Consider the following 20674-nt stretch of genomic DNA (forward strand, 5'->3'; position numbering starts at 1 on the left):
CTAAACAGTGAGACATTTCTGTTGTGATAAACAGACAGCGGTTGTTAAACAGGAAACCCACATTTCATTTAGAGCAAGCTGACGATGCCCGGCCTGTGAATCTGAACCATTACATTGAATATTCCAGAATAACAGGATTAGTGTTGGGGCCAACTCTAATTTCAGTCATTCAGAAAGTTGCATTTTCTTTTTAACCCCCCAGATGTAAACTATTAGCTTGCAAATGTTCATTAATATCAAAGTAAATAAGTAAAGATAAATGCTCTGACATCAGCTAAAGAATATATCATGTTTTACATTTTAAATGGATTGAACTAAAAGTGACTCTGCCCCCCCCCCCCCCCCAATCCTTAGTGGGACTCAGTGGAGAAAAGGCGCAGGCTGCACACCTCGCATAATAAAACACATGGTTTATTATCAATGTGATAGAAATGAAATCACTGGACAATTAGAAGCATGTCTACCCATCATCAGCACCATGACAACAGCTCTATAAGAACAGAAAAACACTGGATGAGCCCCCCCACCCCCACACAGCGGCTCACAAAGGTCAAATCACAGATAAATAGGCCTACTCCAAAATAGCTGGTGCACCTATTTACACAACCATCCATTTAAATTAATATAAATAAATATTTACACACATAAATTAACACCCTCCCTCATACTTGCATTAAGTAACCAGACAAACCTGTTTCACAGATAGAGTGCTTATCACGCAATCTTCATACCGACAATGCTTTTTTTGCGTGAGGACAAACACAAGCGCACGCACACTCAGGCACACACACACACACACACACACACACAAACACACACACACACACACACATAATGTTTGTTGGCTTCTCACTGCATCTCAGTCTCACAGGATGCAGGCAGGCAGAGCGAAATGGATGTAACACAGTAACCATCATGTCCTCAGGGGAATGAAAAGAACGTAACACAGATGAAACATCCCTCTGTGCTCTCTGACACTGGCCCACAGGTGTCTTCCTCTGCCTTTTTCTCTCTACCAAGCCTTCCTCCTCCTCCTCCTCCTCCTCCTCCTCCTCTTCCTCCTCCTCCTCCTCCTCCTCCACAGCCCTGTGTGTGGCAGATCAGTGGCAGTGGTGTAAAGCTAGAAGTAACGGTGTAACGCCTCTGTCTGTGTGTCTGCCTCCCGTTCAGCTCTCCGTCAGCGCCCCCCCCCCAAGGCTTCATTTCCGCTGTTTCTCCTCTTTGTCGGCCTTGTTGCCGCCGTCCCCGTGCCGGTTGTTGGGAGGGTTGTTAAGAAACATCTTGTCGAGTCCTTTGAGAGCCTCGTTGAGGTAGTTCTGGAGAGTGGTGAGCGCTGCGCAGATGGCAGGTGAGCCGAAGCCGTGCGTGATGAAGGAGAAGTGGGAGAGGCAGCTCTGGATGCCGGGCTCCAGGATGGGGCTGGGCCTGGAGTTGCCCAGGGGAGTCCTATCCTGGGCCAGTAGGTCTGTGAACTCCTTACACAGCTGTCTGCAGGGGAGAAGACACAACACATCAAGAGGGAACTCTGCCTCGTCTTATGGGTTTCCCCAAAAATAGTAATACTGCTGATAGTGGACATTCAGTGGCAGTATTCAGTATAATTGTATTGTTTTCCAAACATGAGAAACCTCTTTTCCATTGTTTCTAAGTGTAATTAGTGGACAGGGTGACACAGAATTTTGACAACAAGATAGAAACTCTCTGAAAACTAATATTCTATAACTTACCACTCTACTGCACCTGCTAATGCAACAGAATCATGCATACTTGTGTGTAACATGACCAAAACATCTCTAAGTTGCCTGCAGTCAATATGTAAAGAAGATGAGATTTTATTAATCCCCAAAGGGAAATTACATTTACAAATAATCAAATAGCAGAATATCAGAGCAACAATATCCAATTAGAACTAAAATGCCTATCAATACCGACCCTGTCACCAAAACGGTATACAATGTGTGCATCCGCTGCCTAGTTTAAAAGCTCAGTAAATGCACCCAAATGAACCACCACCAACATCTTACTGAGATGCCTTTGTGGTGAAACAGCCTCAAGGGAAGACAGTGAGGGTATTTTGCAGCATTAGTTGCAGATGTCCCTGCAAAGATGCCTGAAAACTGAATACAACCAACAGTATTATTAATAAACAAACAGGGCGCCTGGGTAGCTCACCTGGTAGAGCAGGCGCCCATACATAGAGGTTTGCTCCTCGACGCAGTGGCCGCAGGTTCGACTCCACCCCACAGCCCATCCATGTCATTCCCCCTCTCTCCCCCCTTTCATGTCTTCAGCTGTCCTATATAAATAAAGGTCTAAAAATGCCCAAAAAAATAATCTTTACAAAAAAACAAACAAATCTTACAGAGCACTGAAACTTACGTTAACAATCTTATAGTTCTTTGGTGCTTTAACTGAACTGAAGGAAAGTAGCATCTTATTTTTTGGACATGTCATGTCCTGTGGAAAAACAACTAGCTTGTGTTAACCAAAAGTGCTCTGCTGTCTAAATGCACAGCACATTTAGCATATTTGCAATAAATTGTTGCAGTAGTTTAGTGGATAATAAAAGCAGAGCAGTGATTCACCTATAGAACAGTATTCTTGTTAGGCTGGGAAAGAGTATAAAACAACATTCTGACCATCACTGAAACTAGGGCTGCACAATATATCGTTTCTTTATCGTCATCGCAATATCAGCTGCCGCAATAAACACATCGCGAAAGGCTGCGACATATCGCGATAGACACTCATAGGTTTTTTGTGTTACTTAAAAGAAAATATCAGTAGAAAACTGCACATTAAAATGTAACATATTCTGTTTTAGTGGTGCTTTTTATATTCAATGATCAGTTTGTTCAATAAAAGATGTTAGAAATGTTTTAAATTCAACTAGCACTTTGTTGTATTTTATTAGAATACTAAAAGCAGCAGAAATGCAGAACTGAGTACATTGTAATATGTGTATTTATCGCAAGTAATAGCTTTATCGCGATATTCAACAACATTACCGCATATTGTCCTCGTATCGTGCAGCCCTAACTGAAACCCAGACTGATACCTTTCTTTCTGACGGTTTAGCTGCTCCTGAAGACAGGATGACCCCACCCACCTATTCACTGGGAGGGCAACTGAAGCAAAAGCTTGGTGCACCAGTGTTGTGCAACCATGACCAGATTTAAGGTGGTAAACCAGGTTTACACTGTCAAACAACTCTCCCTCAGCCACGTGGTGCAAACTGACCACCTGCTGCCACAGTACGACCATTCCTAAAACTAAACACTACGGCCTCTCTAAATGTTGTGTGCCAAATCAGGATATTCACAAGAGAAAATGAATGTGTTTACTCTATTGTATTTGTAACTTCCCTTTAGCAGCTCATATGACACAATCTATCCCAAAGGAAAACAGTCCCTCTGATACTTAATTATAATACTTATTTAACCCCTTTTAAGTGATGTTCAGTGCATTCCAAGGCTTATTTTGCAATGGAGCGTAGCGCACTTTCTTTCAACTTGTCTCTGTTTACCTCTGTTTTATTTTGTAATTTCCAAAATGCTTTTAAAAAACATAAAATAAAGAATGAACTTGATGCAATCAGCTGCTGCAGTATGCTTTTACCTGGACAGAGTGGCAGCGCCGAGAGAGCAAGAGTTTTGGGTGTGACGGCTCTTTAATTCCCTAAAAACATGTTCTGGCTGAAGCTACCGTCTGTGAATCTGTAAAGAAGTTTTTTATCTTTTTGTTTCTTCAAAATCTAAAACAAAGCTCTTTCTTCGATTTGGAAGGCTTGACACCAAAAACTGTTTATTGATGCTTTAGATAAGACTCTCTCTTAGACACCCTCTCAGCCTTAAATGTCAATATGACATCATTTATGTTTGACAAATTATCTTCTAGAATGAGAAAAATATTTTGCCACAATACCGTAACTGCAAAATGCACTGAGAAAATAAAATACAAAAAAGCCAATCGCACAGATTTGAACATTGTACAGAAACACTAGCCCTTGAAGTCTGGAAAATGAAGTGAAACTAATACTAGCGCAAGAAAAGTTGTATGGTTTGAGGCCTCCACATTAAGAGCCAATCTTTAACTGTTAATATGTAATTTAAGACAAGAGGTCATCAAATGGATCTTCATACTTCACATGTGAAAAAATGCAACAGTAAAAGAAAACCACGTCTTCACCTTGTTCTTCTTGTTAAATTTCAGCAAATCATCCTCTGTTTTCTTTTTTTTTTTTAAGATTATTTTTTTGGGCTTTTCCACCTTTAATGGACAGGACAGGTGAGAAAGGGAATAGAGAGGGGGAAGACATGTAGGAAATCGTCACAGGCCGGAGTCGAACCCTGGACCTCTGCATCGAGGCATAAACCTCTAAATACATGTGCGCCTGCTCTACCCCCTGAGACAACCTGGCCGCGATCATCCTCTGGTTTTAGGCCCACATTTTATATTCAAGAGACCTTTCTCTCGCTCTCTCTTTCCCTTAGATTTGTACTTGCACGCCCCATGCACGTACACACACAACCGCACATACACACACCCTGCAAGCGGCCTAAGGGCAGAGCTCCAGCAAATGAGTGACAGGCTGTGCAGGCCGAGCCCAGCTGGGGTTAGGGGAGTAGAGAGGAGAAGCCGCCACCCCGGGCTACACTCATGGCTCAGGCTGTTGTTTTCTGACGACTTGAAACACTTCACTGCTAAATAATGAATTTCTAACAGGCAGCACCCGACGCTCAGTATTGGAACAGGTTTGAATCTGAGTATCAAACATCCACCACCGAACACACCATACATACTGAGTACATTGGGATGCACATATACACACACACACACACACACACACACACACACACACACACACACTCACACTCACACACAGGCAGATGGTTTATGCAGTGCAGGCCAGCACACAGCACTATTTATGCAAGCTACAAAATACAAGCTTCCTGAAGGGATCTTTGATTGTTTACAGCTCCTTTTCATCTAGAAACCTCATTCAGGGGAATAAACGGACATAGAACAGGACTACTCATTAGTTGGCAAAAGGCTTTTTTTGGTCATTGTAAAAATAGGCAAAAATCCGAAGTAATTCTATGATTGAATCCACATTAATACATCCACATCACCTCTCCTACCCTGGTTTCTTTAAAGAAAATCTGTGTTGCTCGCTTGCTGGAAGTAATCAGAAGATCCTGGATTCAATTCCACAGCTTAACGGCCATAACAAATGGATTAATATAAGTAACTTTTACGAGGAGTACCAGTAAAACGAATCACTTCTAAGCCCAGAAGCAGAGGTCAAACATACACTAGCAACCTCAGAGCTCGTATTTAATAATGTCTGTGAGCTGCACATTAAAGTGTTCATGTAAGCTAAAGGTTATTTAGGTGGCGAAAATGAATGCCTTGCTACTTTTGTTTAGTCACTATAAGATTCTTGACTTTAATGCGGATTTCTGCTCATTTCTAAATTGAATTTAACTGGCCTCATTTTTCAGTGTGGCAATTTTCCAATCAGCCATTTCACTACAGGTTAGATCCATATCGAGTTTGATGCGTTTCATTAAGAAAAACTCACTCTCCTTTTTAAATGTCAATGCCATGTTCACTGTGGCAAAATGGACTGTGTGTGATTTAGAGTGATGCACAGACGCTACAGGAGAGGTTTGCACCCTCAGGGTGTCCTCAAGAGGGGCCACAGAGGCCCTAGGAAAATGAGGGAGAGTTTAATTTTACAGTAATTTAATTCATCAGACATGTAACTACTTGCAGAAAAAGAATGGCCTGTTTTTCACCCTGTATGTGTGACAGTTATGCAATTCAAAGTGGCACCCTGGAACTGTAAACTTTGTCAAACAGGGAGATTCTCAGCCATAAATATATGCCTGTTGTGGAACTTTGGGACATTAGGGGAACATCTGCTGTAGACAGTCTGTCTGAACTGGGAAATATCTCCAGACTGACTGGATGTTTATGTAAAGGTTTCTTTTGTGATGTTTATTGAATAAAATAAAATCACTATCTCCCTCTTCACCAAGCACTTTGTTCTCACATACCTCTGTGCTGACAGACAGATGGTATTGTATCAGGGCCCTGACATTTGTACTGTTATTCTCCATGATGCTGTGCTGTGGTTGAATGTGTTTAAATACCTAAATTGCTCATTTCATATGATTTAAACTACAGCTAGCCATCGGGTATAATGTCATTACCACCGGTATCATCGCCCTACACTGCAGACATGCATATATATATATATATAGTCATATTCTATGACAGACAACACCCTATATGAGGGAACACAATCTAATCAAACGGTCCATCAAACTCACTTTGTCGCCAGCAGCATGTTTTTCCGCGTGTGCAGCTCGTTGGGGTCCGCGTGCTGCCGGTTGAGGTACTCGCTCACGGCTTTGGTGGGAAACTCCGTCTCGCAGATGTAACCGAAATCCCGGGCCAGGTGGACGGCTTCACCTGGGGGACAGTAGAGGTGCGGTTACAGTCAATGTAAATATAATAGAGACAAACAATAACCCCGCCACACAAAAACCGACCTGTACACTCTCACGTGTTTCTTTTTCTATTTTTGTTAAGCCATTTCTTGGGTATAGGCCTACCGATTTGTTAAAACTGAGACGACGTTATTCTTTTACGCACCAACGCCCCCTCGGCTGTACGTCCTCCCAGCTGATGCAAAAACAATAGAAAGTGGTCAAATTGTTCAGTTGTATTGTGGAAATTAACGGTAGGTTATAATGACCTGGTGTTCGAGAAAAAGAGAGCTTTTTGAACGAAACCAAAAATGTAGACGCAGTTCCAAAAAAGTCTACAAAATGTCTGATGACCTCTTACATTTTAAAAATGTAGAAAGAAAAATTCTCCTTATATTACCTGGTTGTCTTAAAAATTACCAAATTGATGGGCAATAAAATAGTGGGCTATATGTATGAGAAGCGAGGCATATATGGAAAATAGAGGCCACAACTTGTAGCCAAATGCTGGCGTAGCCTACAACATAGGCCCAAACCTAGCCTTTAACCAATGAATCATTTATTCTAAATCAGCAACCACAGTCCTCCTCTACTTCAATATTGAATATTCATAATGCTGACATTATATTCTTTCAGCCATTCTATAAATACATGGTCATTGTCATTTTGTTGACAGTTGGTGATGTTGAAATCGTTGTCATAGGGAGCAAATAACATGTTAGTATATGTCTGTAGTAGTAGTATCTGTATATCACCTTCTACAAGAGATGTTAGTAATGTGACATTGGCAGCTTTGCGTCTTCCTGCAGGTAAATTGAGTCCAATCTTCTCCAGCTTTTCTCTCAGACATTTCCCACCGTTTTTGGACTTTGCTCTGTAGAAACAAATGGAACCAATTCATGTTAATTGCACAATAAAAAAAAAACAAAAAAAACTAGGGCACATATATTAAGAAATACTTTTTTTTTAATATAATATTACAAGAATCCTCTCACAGAGCATTATATAAATAAATGACCATTATTCGCTTCCAAGTTTGGGAACTTTATTAAGCAGTAGTCATCAGCTTTTTGTCTCCAGAGATTTTATTAATGTTAAGTAGAATCTGTGAGTTAAGTGGCACATATACAGAGGCCTTTTTTTTTATACTCAGGGTTTAATTAATAGATCCCCTGCATATTTAACGAGCCACAAGCTTGTATAGACCTGCATCTTATTCCTGCGTGAAGGCTGCAGTCGTACCTTCTCAACACGCCCCCCAACAGGGAGGCGTTGAGGCACTCGGGCGGGGACAGTCTCCTCTGCACCTCCCCTACGGTCACTTTGTACTTGGAGGTGGAGCTGAGCAGCGACAGGCGGCCCGGTACCGAGCAGAACACCTCGTTAATGTTGACGGTGATTCCCCCGATCAGGCCGTCCTTGCCGGCCATCAGAGAGGCCATGTTCTTGTGTGGCATGGGAACTGAAAGAGGAGAGGCGATGTGAGTGGCTCTCTTACATAAACATGTCTCTAAAATACAAGAGGATGCATCCTGATACTCAAGTTTTTCATCTTTTAAATCTCTTCTGTCAAACTTTGTTCAGTGTGTGTGAGACCACGCGCGCTCAGAGGGCGGCCCTGGCCTAATGAAGCGCCCACGCGCCGGGCATTTACTGTTATTTAATGTCGCGCGACATTCTCATTACAATATTATCGATTGTTGATTGGCTCGCGCTCTCAAATCACATTAACCACCTCCCCGTCTTTTCTCCACGGCCGGTTTAACTCCCACCGGCAGCACTGGATGCTCCTTCATCCCGCGTGTTAATGCTCGCGCTAATGGCGTCAAAGAAAAAGAAGAAGCAGCAGCCAGCCTCGTGCATGCATGCGTAGGGGCCAGTGCGAGGGGGTTTTGATGGCTCCGCGGGGGATAATACCGCAGATTAGCTCTAAACGAGCTCACGAGATCTCCGTGAGCGGTGCCATTTATTACATCAGCGGCTTAAATGCCCCGCGGGGAGCTCAGTCACTCAACACCCCGTAACTAAATCACCGCACATCATCAGGGCGCCAGCATGGCAGCCTGTCAGCGACACACTGCCTGTTGTAGTCAATATACCGGGATCGTTAACCAGGTATAGTCCTGGACACCCCAAAAAACCAGATGCGCCTGCATGGACCAGGGAGCAACCTCAACAGTCTAAAACATGTCCAGTTTAGATCCAAGTCGTGCCCTTTTTTTTTTATGAGCGAGATTGTAGTTCTACGTACCATAAATCATTATTGATAGCACATATAGCTTGGGTCCAAAATTAGCTTTTTTGTCCACCAGCCAAATGGCTAGTGAATGTTCAAATGTTGTCAGTACCCAATAGATTACCACTGGTTATTGGCTGGTGAGTGAAGCAAATCTACCAGCCACTTGCATATTTTACCAGCATTTGGCTGGTAGATGGTGCTAATTTTGGACCCTGCGAAAGAAAATAAATGATACAATCATGGTGATCGTTAGTTTCATCAACTGATACTAACTGTACAGTTAGTATCAGTTAGTATTATTAGTATATTAGTATTCATCGCCCTGATGAGCTTAGCTACTTATAAAGAGATAAACTGGCACGTTTACGATCATAGCCAAAACTGTTTGTTTTTTTAAGGCTAGCTATATTTATTTGTAGGCTATCAAATCTTGTCGTTAGTCGGACTGTTGGCAGAGAGCACAGAGGTGTGTGTGTGTGTGTGTGTGTGTGTGTGTGTGTGTGTGTGCGCGCGCGTTACCTTTCTTAATTACTGATTGATCCAGGATGCTCGTTCCGTTTGTGTCGTCAATGGTCTGTTAGAAGCAAGATATACAAATCATTGTCGTATGCTTTAAACAAGAAGATCCACACTGTAATAACCCGAGCATGTTTTCAACTTTTCCACCCCACAAAATCCTGCAGGATTCATTTCAGGTCTCGAAAAGCAGGGGCATGTAGGCCTATATGTGTTTGTTTCCACAGAGCAAACAAATCAGATTTATAATCCAGTCCATCTTTTTATTCATCATGATGTGACTCGAGAAGCTGTTCACACAAATGTAAAGCCTCATTCATCAAATCTCATTCATTCATCATCCTGCGAGAGAAATTCCTCGTTGAATAGACCTGCTGCTGTCATCAGTGCTGCACGCTCGTATGAAAAAAAAATAGAACTTGTTAAAACAAATTTATATGGGGTAAATAAATGCATGACACAAATACGGAAAGCCAGAAATGAGAATCTAATGTGGAGGTTAAATGGCAAACAATTCGTGATGGTTGTGCCCTGAGGGGAAACCAGAGGAAGATGAAATCCTACACAGCTGACTATAAGTCTATTTCACCAGGTCTTTGGTAGCTGGCTTTGTGTATTTTGTATCTTGGCAGCAAGAAGACACGTCTGTATTATCCCTTAAAACAAAAATGACAGCCTGTCAATTCTATAAATCCAGTAAGAGCAATAGTATGAGCATGGATGTAACGCTTTTGTATGCAATTTGTTCAATGTCATTATTGTCTTTCATCTGGACCCTGAGTCCATATTAATAGTTTGGATTTGATAATAATAATAATAAAAAATACTCCATATACATTTTAAAATAAAATGTGTAGACACAGTTGGATAGTTAAAAAAAAAAAAAAAAAAAAAAACACAAGTGCAATTTTTCTACACAACAAAGTAAATATTGCAGCATCTTCTGCAGAAATATCTACAAATCAGTATGGCAGATAATGAAGGTGAATTTGAATTCACAGAAGCAACATTTGAGCTCCATGCAGCAGTTTGTGAATTATTCCACACATCAGCATCTTCTCATCAAAGAAGATGTCTCAGCTCTCTTAGCTGTGGGCCATTTGTGTTTAGGCTACAGCTGCTGGGAGTCCAGCCCTGAGGGAGCTGCTCTGAGTTCACTGACCTTAACTCTAAAGGCACAGAGACAATAAAGAAGACAACTGTCAACCATTACCAATCCATTTCTTCCACTACAATTGTCTTAATTTTCTTTATTTTAATTTTGTAGTATTTTATGCCATCCAAACTAACTAAATATAAATGTTTGTTTTAGTTAAATAGCATAGTGCTTTACTGTAAATGGGAATGGTAAATTCATGACTAAATTGAAAATATTTTATATGTGCTATTGAGATAATATACAGTAAACTGTAATATAATTGCACTGGCATATTCTGCATTTTGTACACGGTGCTCTTTGACTTGCAGTTTTACCTTTTACCTTTCTCGGATATATCCAATATCTTTAAAATAACTTTTCAAAAAAAAACTAACGAAACAAAAAAAAAAATTAGACCTGGCACTGGAAAATATATAACATGCACTTTAACCTCCATGAATCTCAGCTGTGTTCTTTGACTCACCTGAACATCTTCCATACCATGCAGCCCGTGCAGCAGTCCGTCGCCCATACCGGGCTCCAGTCCCGGGTGAGCGGAGTGCAGCAGCACATCAGGCCGCCGCACACCGTAGTCCCGCCGTGGGTCCAGCCCGGACAGCTGAGGCAGCGAGGCCCGAGGTTGCGCCAACAGAGCGGAGCTATCCATCCGCTCCCCGGCGTCCTGTCGCTGCCGCGCCCCCCATGCGCTCTGCTGGCTCTGGTGCAGGGAGTTCAGGGAATACGGATCGCTGACGTGGGAGTACGGGTCCTGGCTCTGGTAGTGAGCAAGCGGCTGGTACGGTGGCGGAAAGTACGGAGGCTGGAAGTCCGACGAGGGCGCATGAGACAGCGGTGGCGCGCTGGAGTAGGGACCCGCATGCGATACCGAGCCCAGCTGGGACAGGCGCGAGCTGTGGCTCGAGACACCGTCATGCCGGTCCTTGAAGAGGGTGCAGAGAAGAACAGAACAAATTAACTCCTTGCAGAATTGCAACCACATTTTAACGAAATAAAAACCATATGGAGGCCCAGGATCATGCTGCATTTATTAGAGTAGATCGCCCCTGGGGATGTAGCCAAAGTAGCGGAATCTCCTGAATAAAAAGCATGTACGAGCCTGGAGGGAAAATGCCATAGCCTAATTTTAAAATGTCTCAGAACGAAAACATAAAGCAATGTCTACGGATTCACCATTTGCAAAATAAATTCTGAAATAGGACATTGTGAAGGAAGGAAACTCACCGCAGTGGAGTAGGAGTGAACTAACATTTGTAAACCCTCTGTTGGTGTGACGAGCGGGCTTACGGTAAAACAGCAAGATGTTAAAGATAGTGTTGAGCCAAGATAGCCTTAACTCATTCCAGGTAAAGGCAGCGCGTTTGTATCTGCAGGCACGACCAGGTCTACATGAAGAACCTTCCTCCGCCCAGAGCTGCCGCCGCTCTGAGTGTGAGCACCGAGCGCCCGCCTCTAGCCCCGGTATACGGTGTAATTGTTATTCATGACTGAGACTTACAGGAATATTAATGTGCGCGAGGCAGGGGACTGGCGACACATGGAGCGTGAAGCCTCTCGCGCAACCGTGAGTGACGTTTAAATTCCGTGGAGAGCCGAAACGACGCGCGAACAGCAGGAGATAGAAAGAGGACTCTCTCTCACAGGAGAAAGCGAACAGGGTGACGAGACCCGTGAGGAATTCCCCCATCAAAAAAAAAAAAAAAATACGCACTTTGGGGGCCTTTTTATAAGCAATATCTGATGCAGAATATACACACGTTCTCTTATATTGAGACACGTTTGCACAAACCATGTCTGCGCAAACAGACTTTGACGTTATAAAAACCAACATAAATCAAGTTGGTGGATTACAATGCGAACAGGGTTTGCTGTAAATCTCACTGGGTCAACATGACACTAATACCACCAGGGTCAACAGCCTCGTGCCGATGAAAGGCGATATAGAAAAGGGTTCCAAAGTAAAAGAAGAAGAAAAAAAAAAAAGTCTACTTTTACGCACAGACACAAAATAGGCTACTTGCACACACATTTTAAGATTTTTATCCGGTCACTCCAAGACATTTAACCTAAACTTCAGCCAGCCAACACAACACTCACCCACTGAAGAATACACAGTGAATAAGCGGTGGCTCATGCAGTGTTGCAGCTGCCTTTTATTAGCCTACTAAAAAAAACACACCCGAGACACTACAGGGCGCACGAGGGGCTCATGTGAATGCTGTCACGAGTCAAAAGAAGTGATTAAACTTTATATTGTGACATTACCGGCCCCTCTTCGCCCTCTTGGATGACTTGTTTAACAACAGTATAGCCTCCCCTTCCTCTAGCCGTGGGAGAAAAGCCATGTGCGGCACGAGACAAGGGTTTCCCACCGGGCTGAGCCGAGGGGCCTCGCGAGATGCCCTTTCTTCGGGTGCTTTGTGCTCGAGCCCATTCAGCGCGAGCCGGAGCATGATCGGAGCATCATTTCGCCCCCGCGCGCTGCGGTATTTCTCCCCTTCCCCTCTCCCCTCGCTCGTTTAAAAAAAAAAATATTGTTCTGGGATCAAAGCCAAATGATTTACATAATTCTGGCACATTATCACCTTCCATTGACCCAGCGTGTATCTGTTATGTTTCTTTTGCAGTAATTTAAAATCTAAAATAAACCATTAACTTGCAATTCGACTATTTATACATTGCCTATTTTTGCAGCAGCATCACTTGTCTTTTTCTCAATATCTTTTTAGAGATTTTTTTTTTTTTTTTTTACACAGCTAAAATTATTCAAAATAATCTTAAGTTTTAGGTTGCTTTTAAACATGAATGTGCTCAAAAAAACGCAGTGGCGTATCATATTCATGTATAATCCCATATGTGAGAATTCCAGAAAAGGTAAAATAGCCAACAATTTATCTGTATGTTCAAATTTTCCGTTTGACTCTATAGTCCAAAAAGCGAGTGGACACACACCATAGCCACAAACAAAACACATAGTCTAAACACTTTTGCAATTTTTGAGCGCAAATGAGCCAAACATCTGTCTGAATGAAATTGTCATGTGGTGAAATGTCCTCCAATTCATATTCACAGTCACCACCTCACAAAATAACAGGCCTAAAGCCTGCTGCAAAACACCTCACACAACTTAACACTTCATTATTCCGCCAAAGCATGTCTAATAAGTCCTCAACACCACAAACAGATGGACGATAACGTTACCTCGTAAATATCTTCATACTTGACATTCTCAACTAGTTTCCACAGCATGGTCGCTTCTCCTGGGTCGGTAAACCGAATGCAGCCAAGTGAGGAGGGGATGTCTCATCTCTCTCTCTCTCTCTCTCTCTCTCTCTCTCTCTCTCTCTCTCTCTCTCTCTCTCTCTCTCTCTCTCTCTCTCTCTCTCTCTCTCTGGCTTTGTGAATGGGGAACCCCTGTTAAGACTCCACTACTGTTAAGAAGAGCTATGGGGCGTGTTGACAGCAGCAGCATCTCTGAGCATGAGGAACTGCAAATAGGTACAAGGAACACATGCTTAATAAATCGTGTATCTCTGTAATTTCCAAAATAAAAGCATGACTAGTTTGTGTATTGAACAACTTCAGAGAATCTTCTATTATATCTCACTGTCAGACATTGAATGCCTGTCTTGGTAAAGGTTGGTGGACTGTGTAAACATCAGAGACAACAATGGAAATAAGTCCAGGACTTAATCATATTCCTGACAAATATGTTGCCAATAATGTAAGGTAATAGTCTACCACAAGCCTCCAGAACAGCTTTAACCCTTCTCGGACAGATTTGAGTCTGTTTATCTTTACTGGAAGGATGGACAGTTTCGATGGTGTTAGAGGAGGGCATAGTCTAACTCGTTGGTCCAAAATCTCCCGTGGTTGTTCAGTTGGGCTAAGATCTGAGAGGACCAAAGCATATCCTTCACATTGTTTTCACCCTCATCAAACCTCAGTGACCCCTTTGTGGCCAAGTCTGTGTTTTCTTTTGCCTATTTAAGTTTTTCCTATTTGTCATTTGTCTGTATATCTGCTTGCCTTGTAATGAGGCCTATATTGAGTCCATGTCGACTGGACACTTGTATTTGCGTGACACTACCACTACTACACAATTACACTACCAGACTTACTTTGGTAAGGGATGGCAAGTGTGTAACCCTTTTCATGTATTGCCCTAAAAGCAAAAAGGAGAGAGCAGGTATAGCACCACCCCTCAAAAGATGGGGCAGGAATTAAAAAACAAAACAGTCTTGTATAACTGGTAGTAGGATTAATGGAGTAATAATCACAATTAGCAGTGAAATACAGGAGGCTGTGGTCACAGTCTACCAACAGACACCACTCTGTCGACACACAAGTAGTAGTAGCAGTTCTTATTACACATATATGCCTATATCTCACACTGTTTAAGTTATATATGCCAGTGTAAGATGCATGTACAATAACAATCCAAAATGCAATGCCTAGTGGTGAAACTGAACTTGAATTTGAGGGTTCAGCATCAAAACACATCATTGGTTGGTCATCACATTGCATCATAGTGTAGGTCGTGGGCGATACAGAGACAGAATATTGCAATAAGTATTATCTCAATATAATATGTGATGACATTTATGAACATATTGGAAATCCAAATACTTTGCATTTTAAACACCTGTTTATCCCAATAAGTCAATTTGTGTGTGTGAATTTTTTAAATAGTAGGTTTTATTTAAGTAAAACTATATGTTCTTAAGGATTCAGGGGAAAACGTGTAAAATATTGATATTGTTCGATATCTTTTTGGCATTAAAAGATTATCGTCCAGTTATATTACATGACATCAGAGTGTGGATTGTACTCAGACTTTAATTCTTATTACTGAGTCACACCCATTTGTCCACAAGTCAGGCCCTGCTTGTTTTAAGGCTTCAGAATCTTTCTGTAAGCATCTCTGTGATCTACATCATTTCTTAATGAAGTGTCCTTACACATTAACAAGGGTTATTGGCTCCATTTTCTAGATAGACCTTTTTGACCTGTTGTACTTATACTCCAATTGAACTGGAAATAAACAGGTTAAAGGACACAGATTTAGTGTCATTGTTAAATTTACTAAAAAAAAGATCGCATTCAAACCTATCTTATATTATTATAGCTATGGTACTCGCCTATAACCACCCCCCTAATTCTTCCTTGTGAGACTTTGTCCAAGTGTGTGTTAACTGCTCCCCCTAGTGTCATAAGAGTATAAATGCATTCATCCATCCATCTAAACTCTATTCTGAGATGCAATTGTTTGCTTGTCCCATTGTTTCCAATTTCAAAAGGCTGAAAGAAAGTTGATTGAAAGGGTAAACTCTTATTGTAATGATTTGGTGCTACATATTTAAATAGTTTTAAGCATTACAATAGCATTTTGTTATGCAGTTGATCTCAAGAGTATGCTATTTACAGTCAAAACTAGATCAATTTAGGAGGAAATACACACGTTTGTGTGCACACTTGAGTCAGAAGTGGACATTTCGACCAGAAAATTGCTGTCAGGAATTCCATTTGTGGATATGTAGCTGTCTTTATTAAAAAGCTGCATTCATTGCAAAAAGCTGCATAGCTTCAGTTTTGGAGGTCTGTACCGAGTCTCATACACTTATGCAGGCTCTCATATTGTCCGTATACGTGTCAGTACAAGCCTTTATGTGTATCTGTACATTTTCTCTAACATGGCTGAGCTTTTTTGATATCTGATGCTAAAAGAGAGAGAGAGAGAGAGAGAGAGAAAAAAAAAAAAAACTGCCACTGAGGATACCAGACATGAATGTTTAAGAAGCACGGCTGTTCCCATGTTCTCTGGAATGACCCACTGCCAAAGATTCACCCATCCTTTCTCTCTCTCTCTCTCTCTCTCTCTCTCTCTCTCTCTCTCTAACATACACACTCACACAAACATGCACACATGGCAGGGCATATGACTGTCAGCAATGACAGATGTCCTGACAGTCTGGAAGTCTGGAGGCATGGTTGTGGTTGTTGTCCTGCAGGGCTTTGACACACGACGTATCAGCATACATTACACACACATGTCACACTAATACTGCTCTATCTGCTCCCTGTCTTTTGTTTGCACCCATCAATACAAAAAAGACACATTCATCTTCATTTGTATTTCTACTGGGATTTCGGTCAGAAGCAGGGTGCTGATATTTTTGGATGTCACCTGTTTTGGCCCCTCATGGTCAGTTTGCTTTTTGCACACCTGTAAAGATAAATTTTCAGGCTTTATATTTGCTCAGGGTCAAGTGTGTATGTGCCATTAATGCCATCATTCACATTCCTGCAATCAGGATCTCCCCAGTGCATCACAATTCAGGCTATTGTTCAGGAAAAAGTAGTCCAATGTGTGATGGATAATTAAATATAAGGGTGAAAAACAGTGGAGTATCATTTAATAATTTCTTTCTTTCATGTGACTGGCTTTGAGTGCTGACTAACTAACATTTTTAAAAATGAGAAATTGATTGTTTTATTATTCACATCTTTAACCTCAGTCCTGTTACTTTGTCTTACCATCTTCTTGGTACCAGTAACAAGATGTGGGTGTAGTATTATGTACTCTATTTATTATAGCACTATTGAAATGGCTCGACAAAACCTTGGAACATTTTGGACATTGTTAATGGTTGGTCAGTTTACTTTATGTGTTCAAGTTGGCTGACTAAGCTTGGGAAAGAAGGAAATGGATGGATTATATAGTAATTAAAGTTCATTTCTTTTCATTTGCATTGTTTGAACTAATAACGGTATATGCAGCATTTGGATCTGGCTGTTATGACTTTGTAGTTTGTTTTAAGCTTGTGTGTGGGTATAATTTGCATTACTTCATTCATTGCTTTTCTAACCCTGTCCACTCTTAGCTGTGTCACATTATGTGCTGAAGTTATGCAGACTCTAGCTGCAGTTCTGCTGTTGACCACTAGGGGGCACTAGAACACCACAAAAAAACAGTTGCAGGCTAAGAAATGAGGCAACAACATTGAAACCTGAGTTCAGCATTGATTTGATAAACCATTAGCATGCAACTGTGTCTTAAACCTGCAAATGTGAATAACAAGTCCAAGGATGACTCAATGACAATGTCAGCAGTTCTTTTTCAATGTCTAAGATTAGTCTCACAGCAGACATTTTGACATGTCGCAGGTCTTGCTTTTGTGCATGCTGGCTCACTGTCACACTGCCATGGCTTACCGGAACAATTGAATAAAACGGAGCCATCATTATCGTAATTAGTTAGTAACACCTGTGCCTTTCCATCCATAACAAGTGGGGGATGTTTGCTGTGCAAAAGGCCGACTAGTAAACCTTTGGAGACTCAAGACTTTCTCCAGTGCAACAGAAGGAAACGCCATCAAATCAGTGTTTCGATGTTGGCAGAACACCAGTGACCATCTGCATGATTTTGGGGTGACTGTTGGGTATTTAAAGAACGGGTAAAGATAAAATGACTACATCTTAGCAGGTAATGTGGCATCAATAAAGCCTGAGATAATACTTGTATTGATACTAACACCTTAACCAAACTCCATAATGCTGCAGCATTAAGTTAACCGTGGCTTCCATATCCAATTCCTTCTCAGAATTTAACAAATGGAAGCAGAAGAGGCTGATCATCACTCGATGGGAGTATAGGGCGTTCCTGTCTTCCTGGATGTGGGGGAGTCGTGAAGGTTTGAGTGAAACGCAGTAGCGTGCGTGCGTGTGTGTGTGTGTGTGTGTGTGTTGACAGAGAGTGATGGGGACAGTCAGGACGGCAGCTGAAGAGAAAAAGGCCTTGAATGAACAGGATCAGGAAAGAGGAGGAAGAGGTTTAAGCAGAGAAGCCGAGGCAGAGGAGGAGGGTTATAGCTTCAGAGGAGAGAGACTGGAGAGACGAGGCTTAGAAGTTGGCAGAGTTTGCTATTTGTGACTGTTGGGCTCAGTCAGCAGGAGTTATAGTCCCTCTGAGACCTCAGACTGTTTAATTCATTTCTATATAAATAACAGAATTCATTGCATGCATTTCTGGCTTGAAGATGTCCATTTCTAGTGTGTGTTCTGGATGTAAAAGCCTACTTCCATGTATAAATATCTGCACTGTACTGTATGATACGTACATTTGAATAGCAGAAATATGACAGAGCGCCGCATTGTAATACAATCGCCGCATTGCAATACAATCAATAGCCTTGTGTGAATAATTCATCAGCCGCCCCATCACATTATGCATTGCTGATGTCAAACTTATGATTCATTCTTGTCCGTTTGTCAATTTACAGAATCTCAGGAACAGGCAATGCATCGATTTCATTTTCCAGCTCATTTTGATCAAGCTGCTTATTATTCTGATGCGGGGTCAGCAGGGACGTCTTTTGCAGGGATTACATGTTTATCATGCAACTAATAACGAAGTGTGATTAAGTCACTTCTCTGAGAGGTATATTTGCATATATGTAGCTCTCCGTGTGGGTGTATACAGTATGTGTATTCATGCTTATTTGTTGCTGCTCATACCCTCCAGTGAGATGCAGAAACCATCAAAGAGCCAATTTAAAAAGCTGCTTTCCTTCCTACACATCACTCTGTTGCATATTCACTCACAGTGGTTCAGATACATGAGTTTGATTATACATCAGGCGGAGTCTTCCATATTAGCCACGGATACGATTGAAGTTCCTCTCAGCAGCCGAGACTAAAACGGCATTAAAACATGTCATATCATAAACAAAAGCAAAATAATCTGCCTATGTGTATATATAAATATGATGCGTAAAATTGCTCATGAACTCAACATCTGGGTACCATTCATGTACCCAAGATTTTGAGTTTTCTGTCATGTTGGACTTCCTGTCTATAAACATTTCAACCAACCTCCTGGTGATGAGAAATGGGATAAGTGTGAATTTTTTTGGCAGGCTCCACCGAAGTCAGAAGCAAAAGGTGTTAGATATTAAAATGATAACTTATGATAACTACGTACTTAAATCTTGAAACCCATGTTGAAATTAGTTTCCTTTTGATTTTAAGAGATGGTTTTGGATTAAGATGTTTTAATAAAGCAAGGAAAAGCAGTTGTTCTGCTCCTTGTCAAAGGCCCTGAATGTGCTAAAGAAACACCAAGTAGAAAAGGAAATAAGCAGGGCTATCACTATCGGTATCATTGAATTAGGTATTTTAATCTATAAAATGTCAGAAAATAGAGCAAAAATCACAATTTTCAATTTACCAAGAGCAGAGGTGACATCTTCACAATTCTTGTTTTTTTCCGAGCAATAGTCCAAAACTCCAAAATATTCAATTTGCAGTGATGTAAACGAATGAAAAGCAGCAAATCCTCACATTTGAGAAGTTTTTGGCTTGAAAAATGACTGGAACGATTATCAAAATTGTTGATTTTGTTGACTAATCAAATAACGGAATAGTTTCAACACTAAAGTAAAGAGATGGCAGTTACGTAAAGGTGTGGTTGCATTGCACAGACTGCGTTTTTATTAATCATTTTTGGTTTTAACTGTTGCAGATTTGCTTTGATATTTTATTTGTTCACTATATTGGATTGAAACTCTATCATTGTGTATTGAAAGAATGCAGGTGTCAGTCTTCAAAAACCCAAATCACTCCATTATAAATGGTTGTACACATCATAGTGTTGCCCTTGTGCAATAATGCATTAAAACCTGTTATTTATCATCTGTCATAATGCATTCTTTTTGACATTTTGCAATGCATTATCAGTGGATCCGCTTTGTCCCAGCATCGTAAAACATTGACTGCATGTGTGTATATTCGCCATCTGTCAAAAACCAGACCAAACAATAACGGCAAGACTGTGAACGCACTGGCATTCTGCACCTGTGTTACTTCCTCCCTTTATATCCTTGTCTTTACCACTATTACTTTTCCACCTGAGGCTCTACTTGCATTGATTCAAAATGACAAACCGGAGCAGGCATCACTGTAAATGTATCCTGTCTGATTATGTATTTTTGTGTTATGCAGTGAATGTGACCTCCTTTTAAAATGACTGGAATATTAAAGAGTAAACAGAACCTACGTGGCCCGGATGGAGACGCCAGCAGGCAGCTGCTCCTCTCTTTGTTTCATCATCAGATGCTTTTTGGTTGTAATATAAATAAGCAGAAAACCTGACAGAAGTCGCTCAAACTGAAAGAAAAACACACATGCTCACACACACAAAGGAGTCTTTTGAACTTTTCTGTAGGTATAGCCTTTTTTCACAACATTAGAGAGGAACTCTGACTT

General features: G+C 41.3%; 1 protein-coding gene across 3 annotated transcripts; it reads right to left on the bottom strand.

Moving 5' to 3' along the window:
* Positions 1–393: 393 nt before the first annotated feature.
* Positions 394–13745, bottom strand: tfap2b (transcription factor AP-2 beta). 3 transcript variants are annotated; one of them, XR_004895939.1, is made up of 8 exons: positions 13610–13672; positions 10875–11330; positions 9256–9310; positions 7740–7959; positions 7253–7371; positions 6339–6480; positions 1083–1488; positions 394–1037 (listed from the first exon to the last, which is right to left on the bottom strand). XR_004895939.1 is itself a non-coding variant. In XM_031322377.2 (7 exons), the coding sequence occupies exons 1-7, from the start codon at positions 13655–13657 to the stop codon at positions 1200–1202; spliced, it is 1329 nt and encodes a 442-aa protein (XP_031178237.1). In that variant the 5' UTR covers positions 13658–13745; the 3' UTR covers positions 394–1199. The 3 variants fall into 3 exon arrangements, 2 of the variants coding, with proteins under 2 accessions (XP_031178237.1, XP_031178238.1); XM_031322377.2 differs by having other exon boundaries at positions 394–1488; positions 13610–13745; XM_031322378.2 differs by lacking the exon at positions 13610–13672 and adding an exon at positions 11633–12055 and having other exon boundaries at positions 394–1488.
* Positions 13746–20674: the final 6929 nt, after the last annotated feature.

Source organism: Sander lucioperca, chromosome 19 (assembly GCF_008315115.2).
Source record: "Sander lucioperca isolate FBNREF2018 chromosome 19, SLUC_FBN_1.2, whole genome shotgun sequence".
Classification (NCBI taxonomy): domain Eukaryota; kingdom Metazoa; phylum Chordata; class Actinopteri; order Perciformes; family Percidae; genus Sander; species Sander lucioperca.

What these genes read in the sequence shown, in the direction of transcription:
- tfap2b (XM_031322377.2), bottom strand. Translation starts at nt 13,657, where the DNA reads ATGCTGTGGAAACTAGTTGAGAATGTCAAGTATGAAGATATTTACGAG. An exon ending in AGTATGAAGATATTTACGAG is followed by an intron (nt 11,331 to 13,609) that starts GTAACGTTATCG and finishes ACCCTCTTCAAG; the next exon opens with GACCGGCATGACGGTGTCTC. An exon ending in TCAATCAGTAATTAAGAAAG is followed by an intron (nt 7,960 to 9,255) that starts GTAACGCGCGCG and finishes CTCCTCTTTCAG; the next exon opens with TTCCCATGCCACACAAGAAC.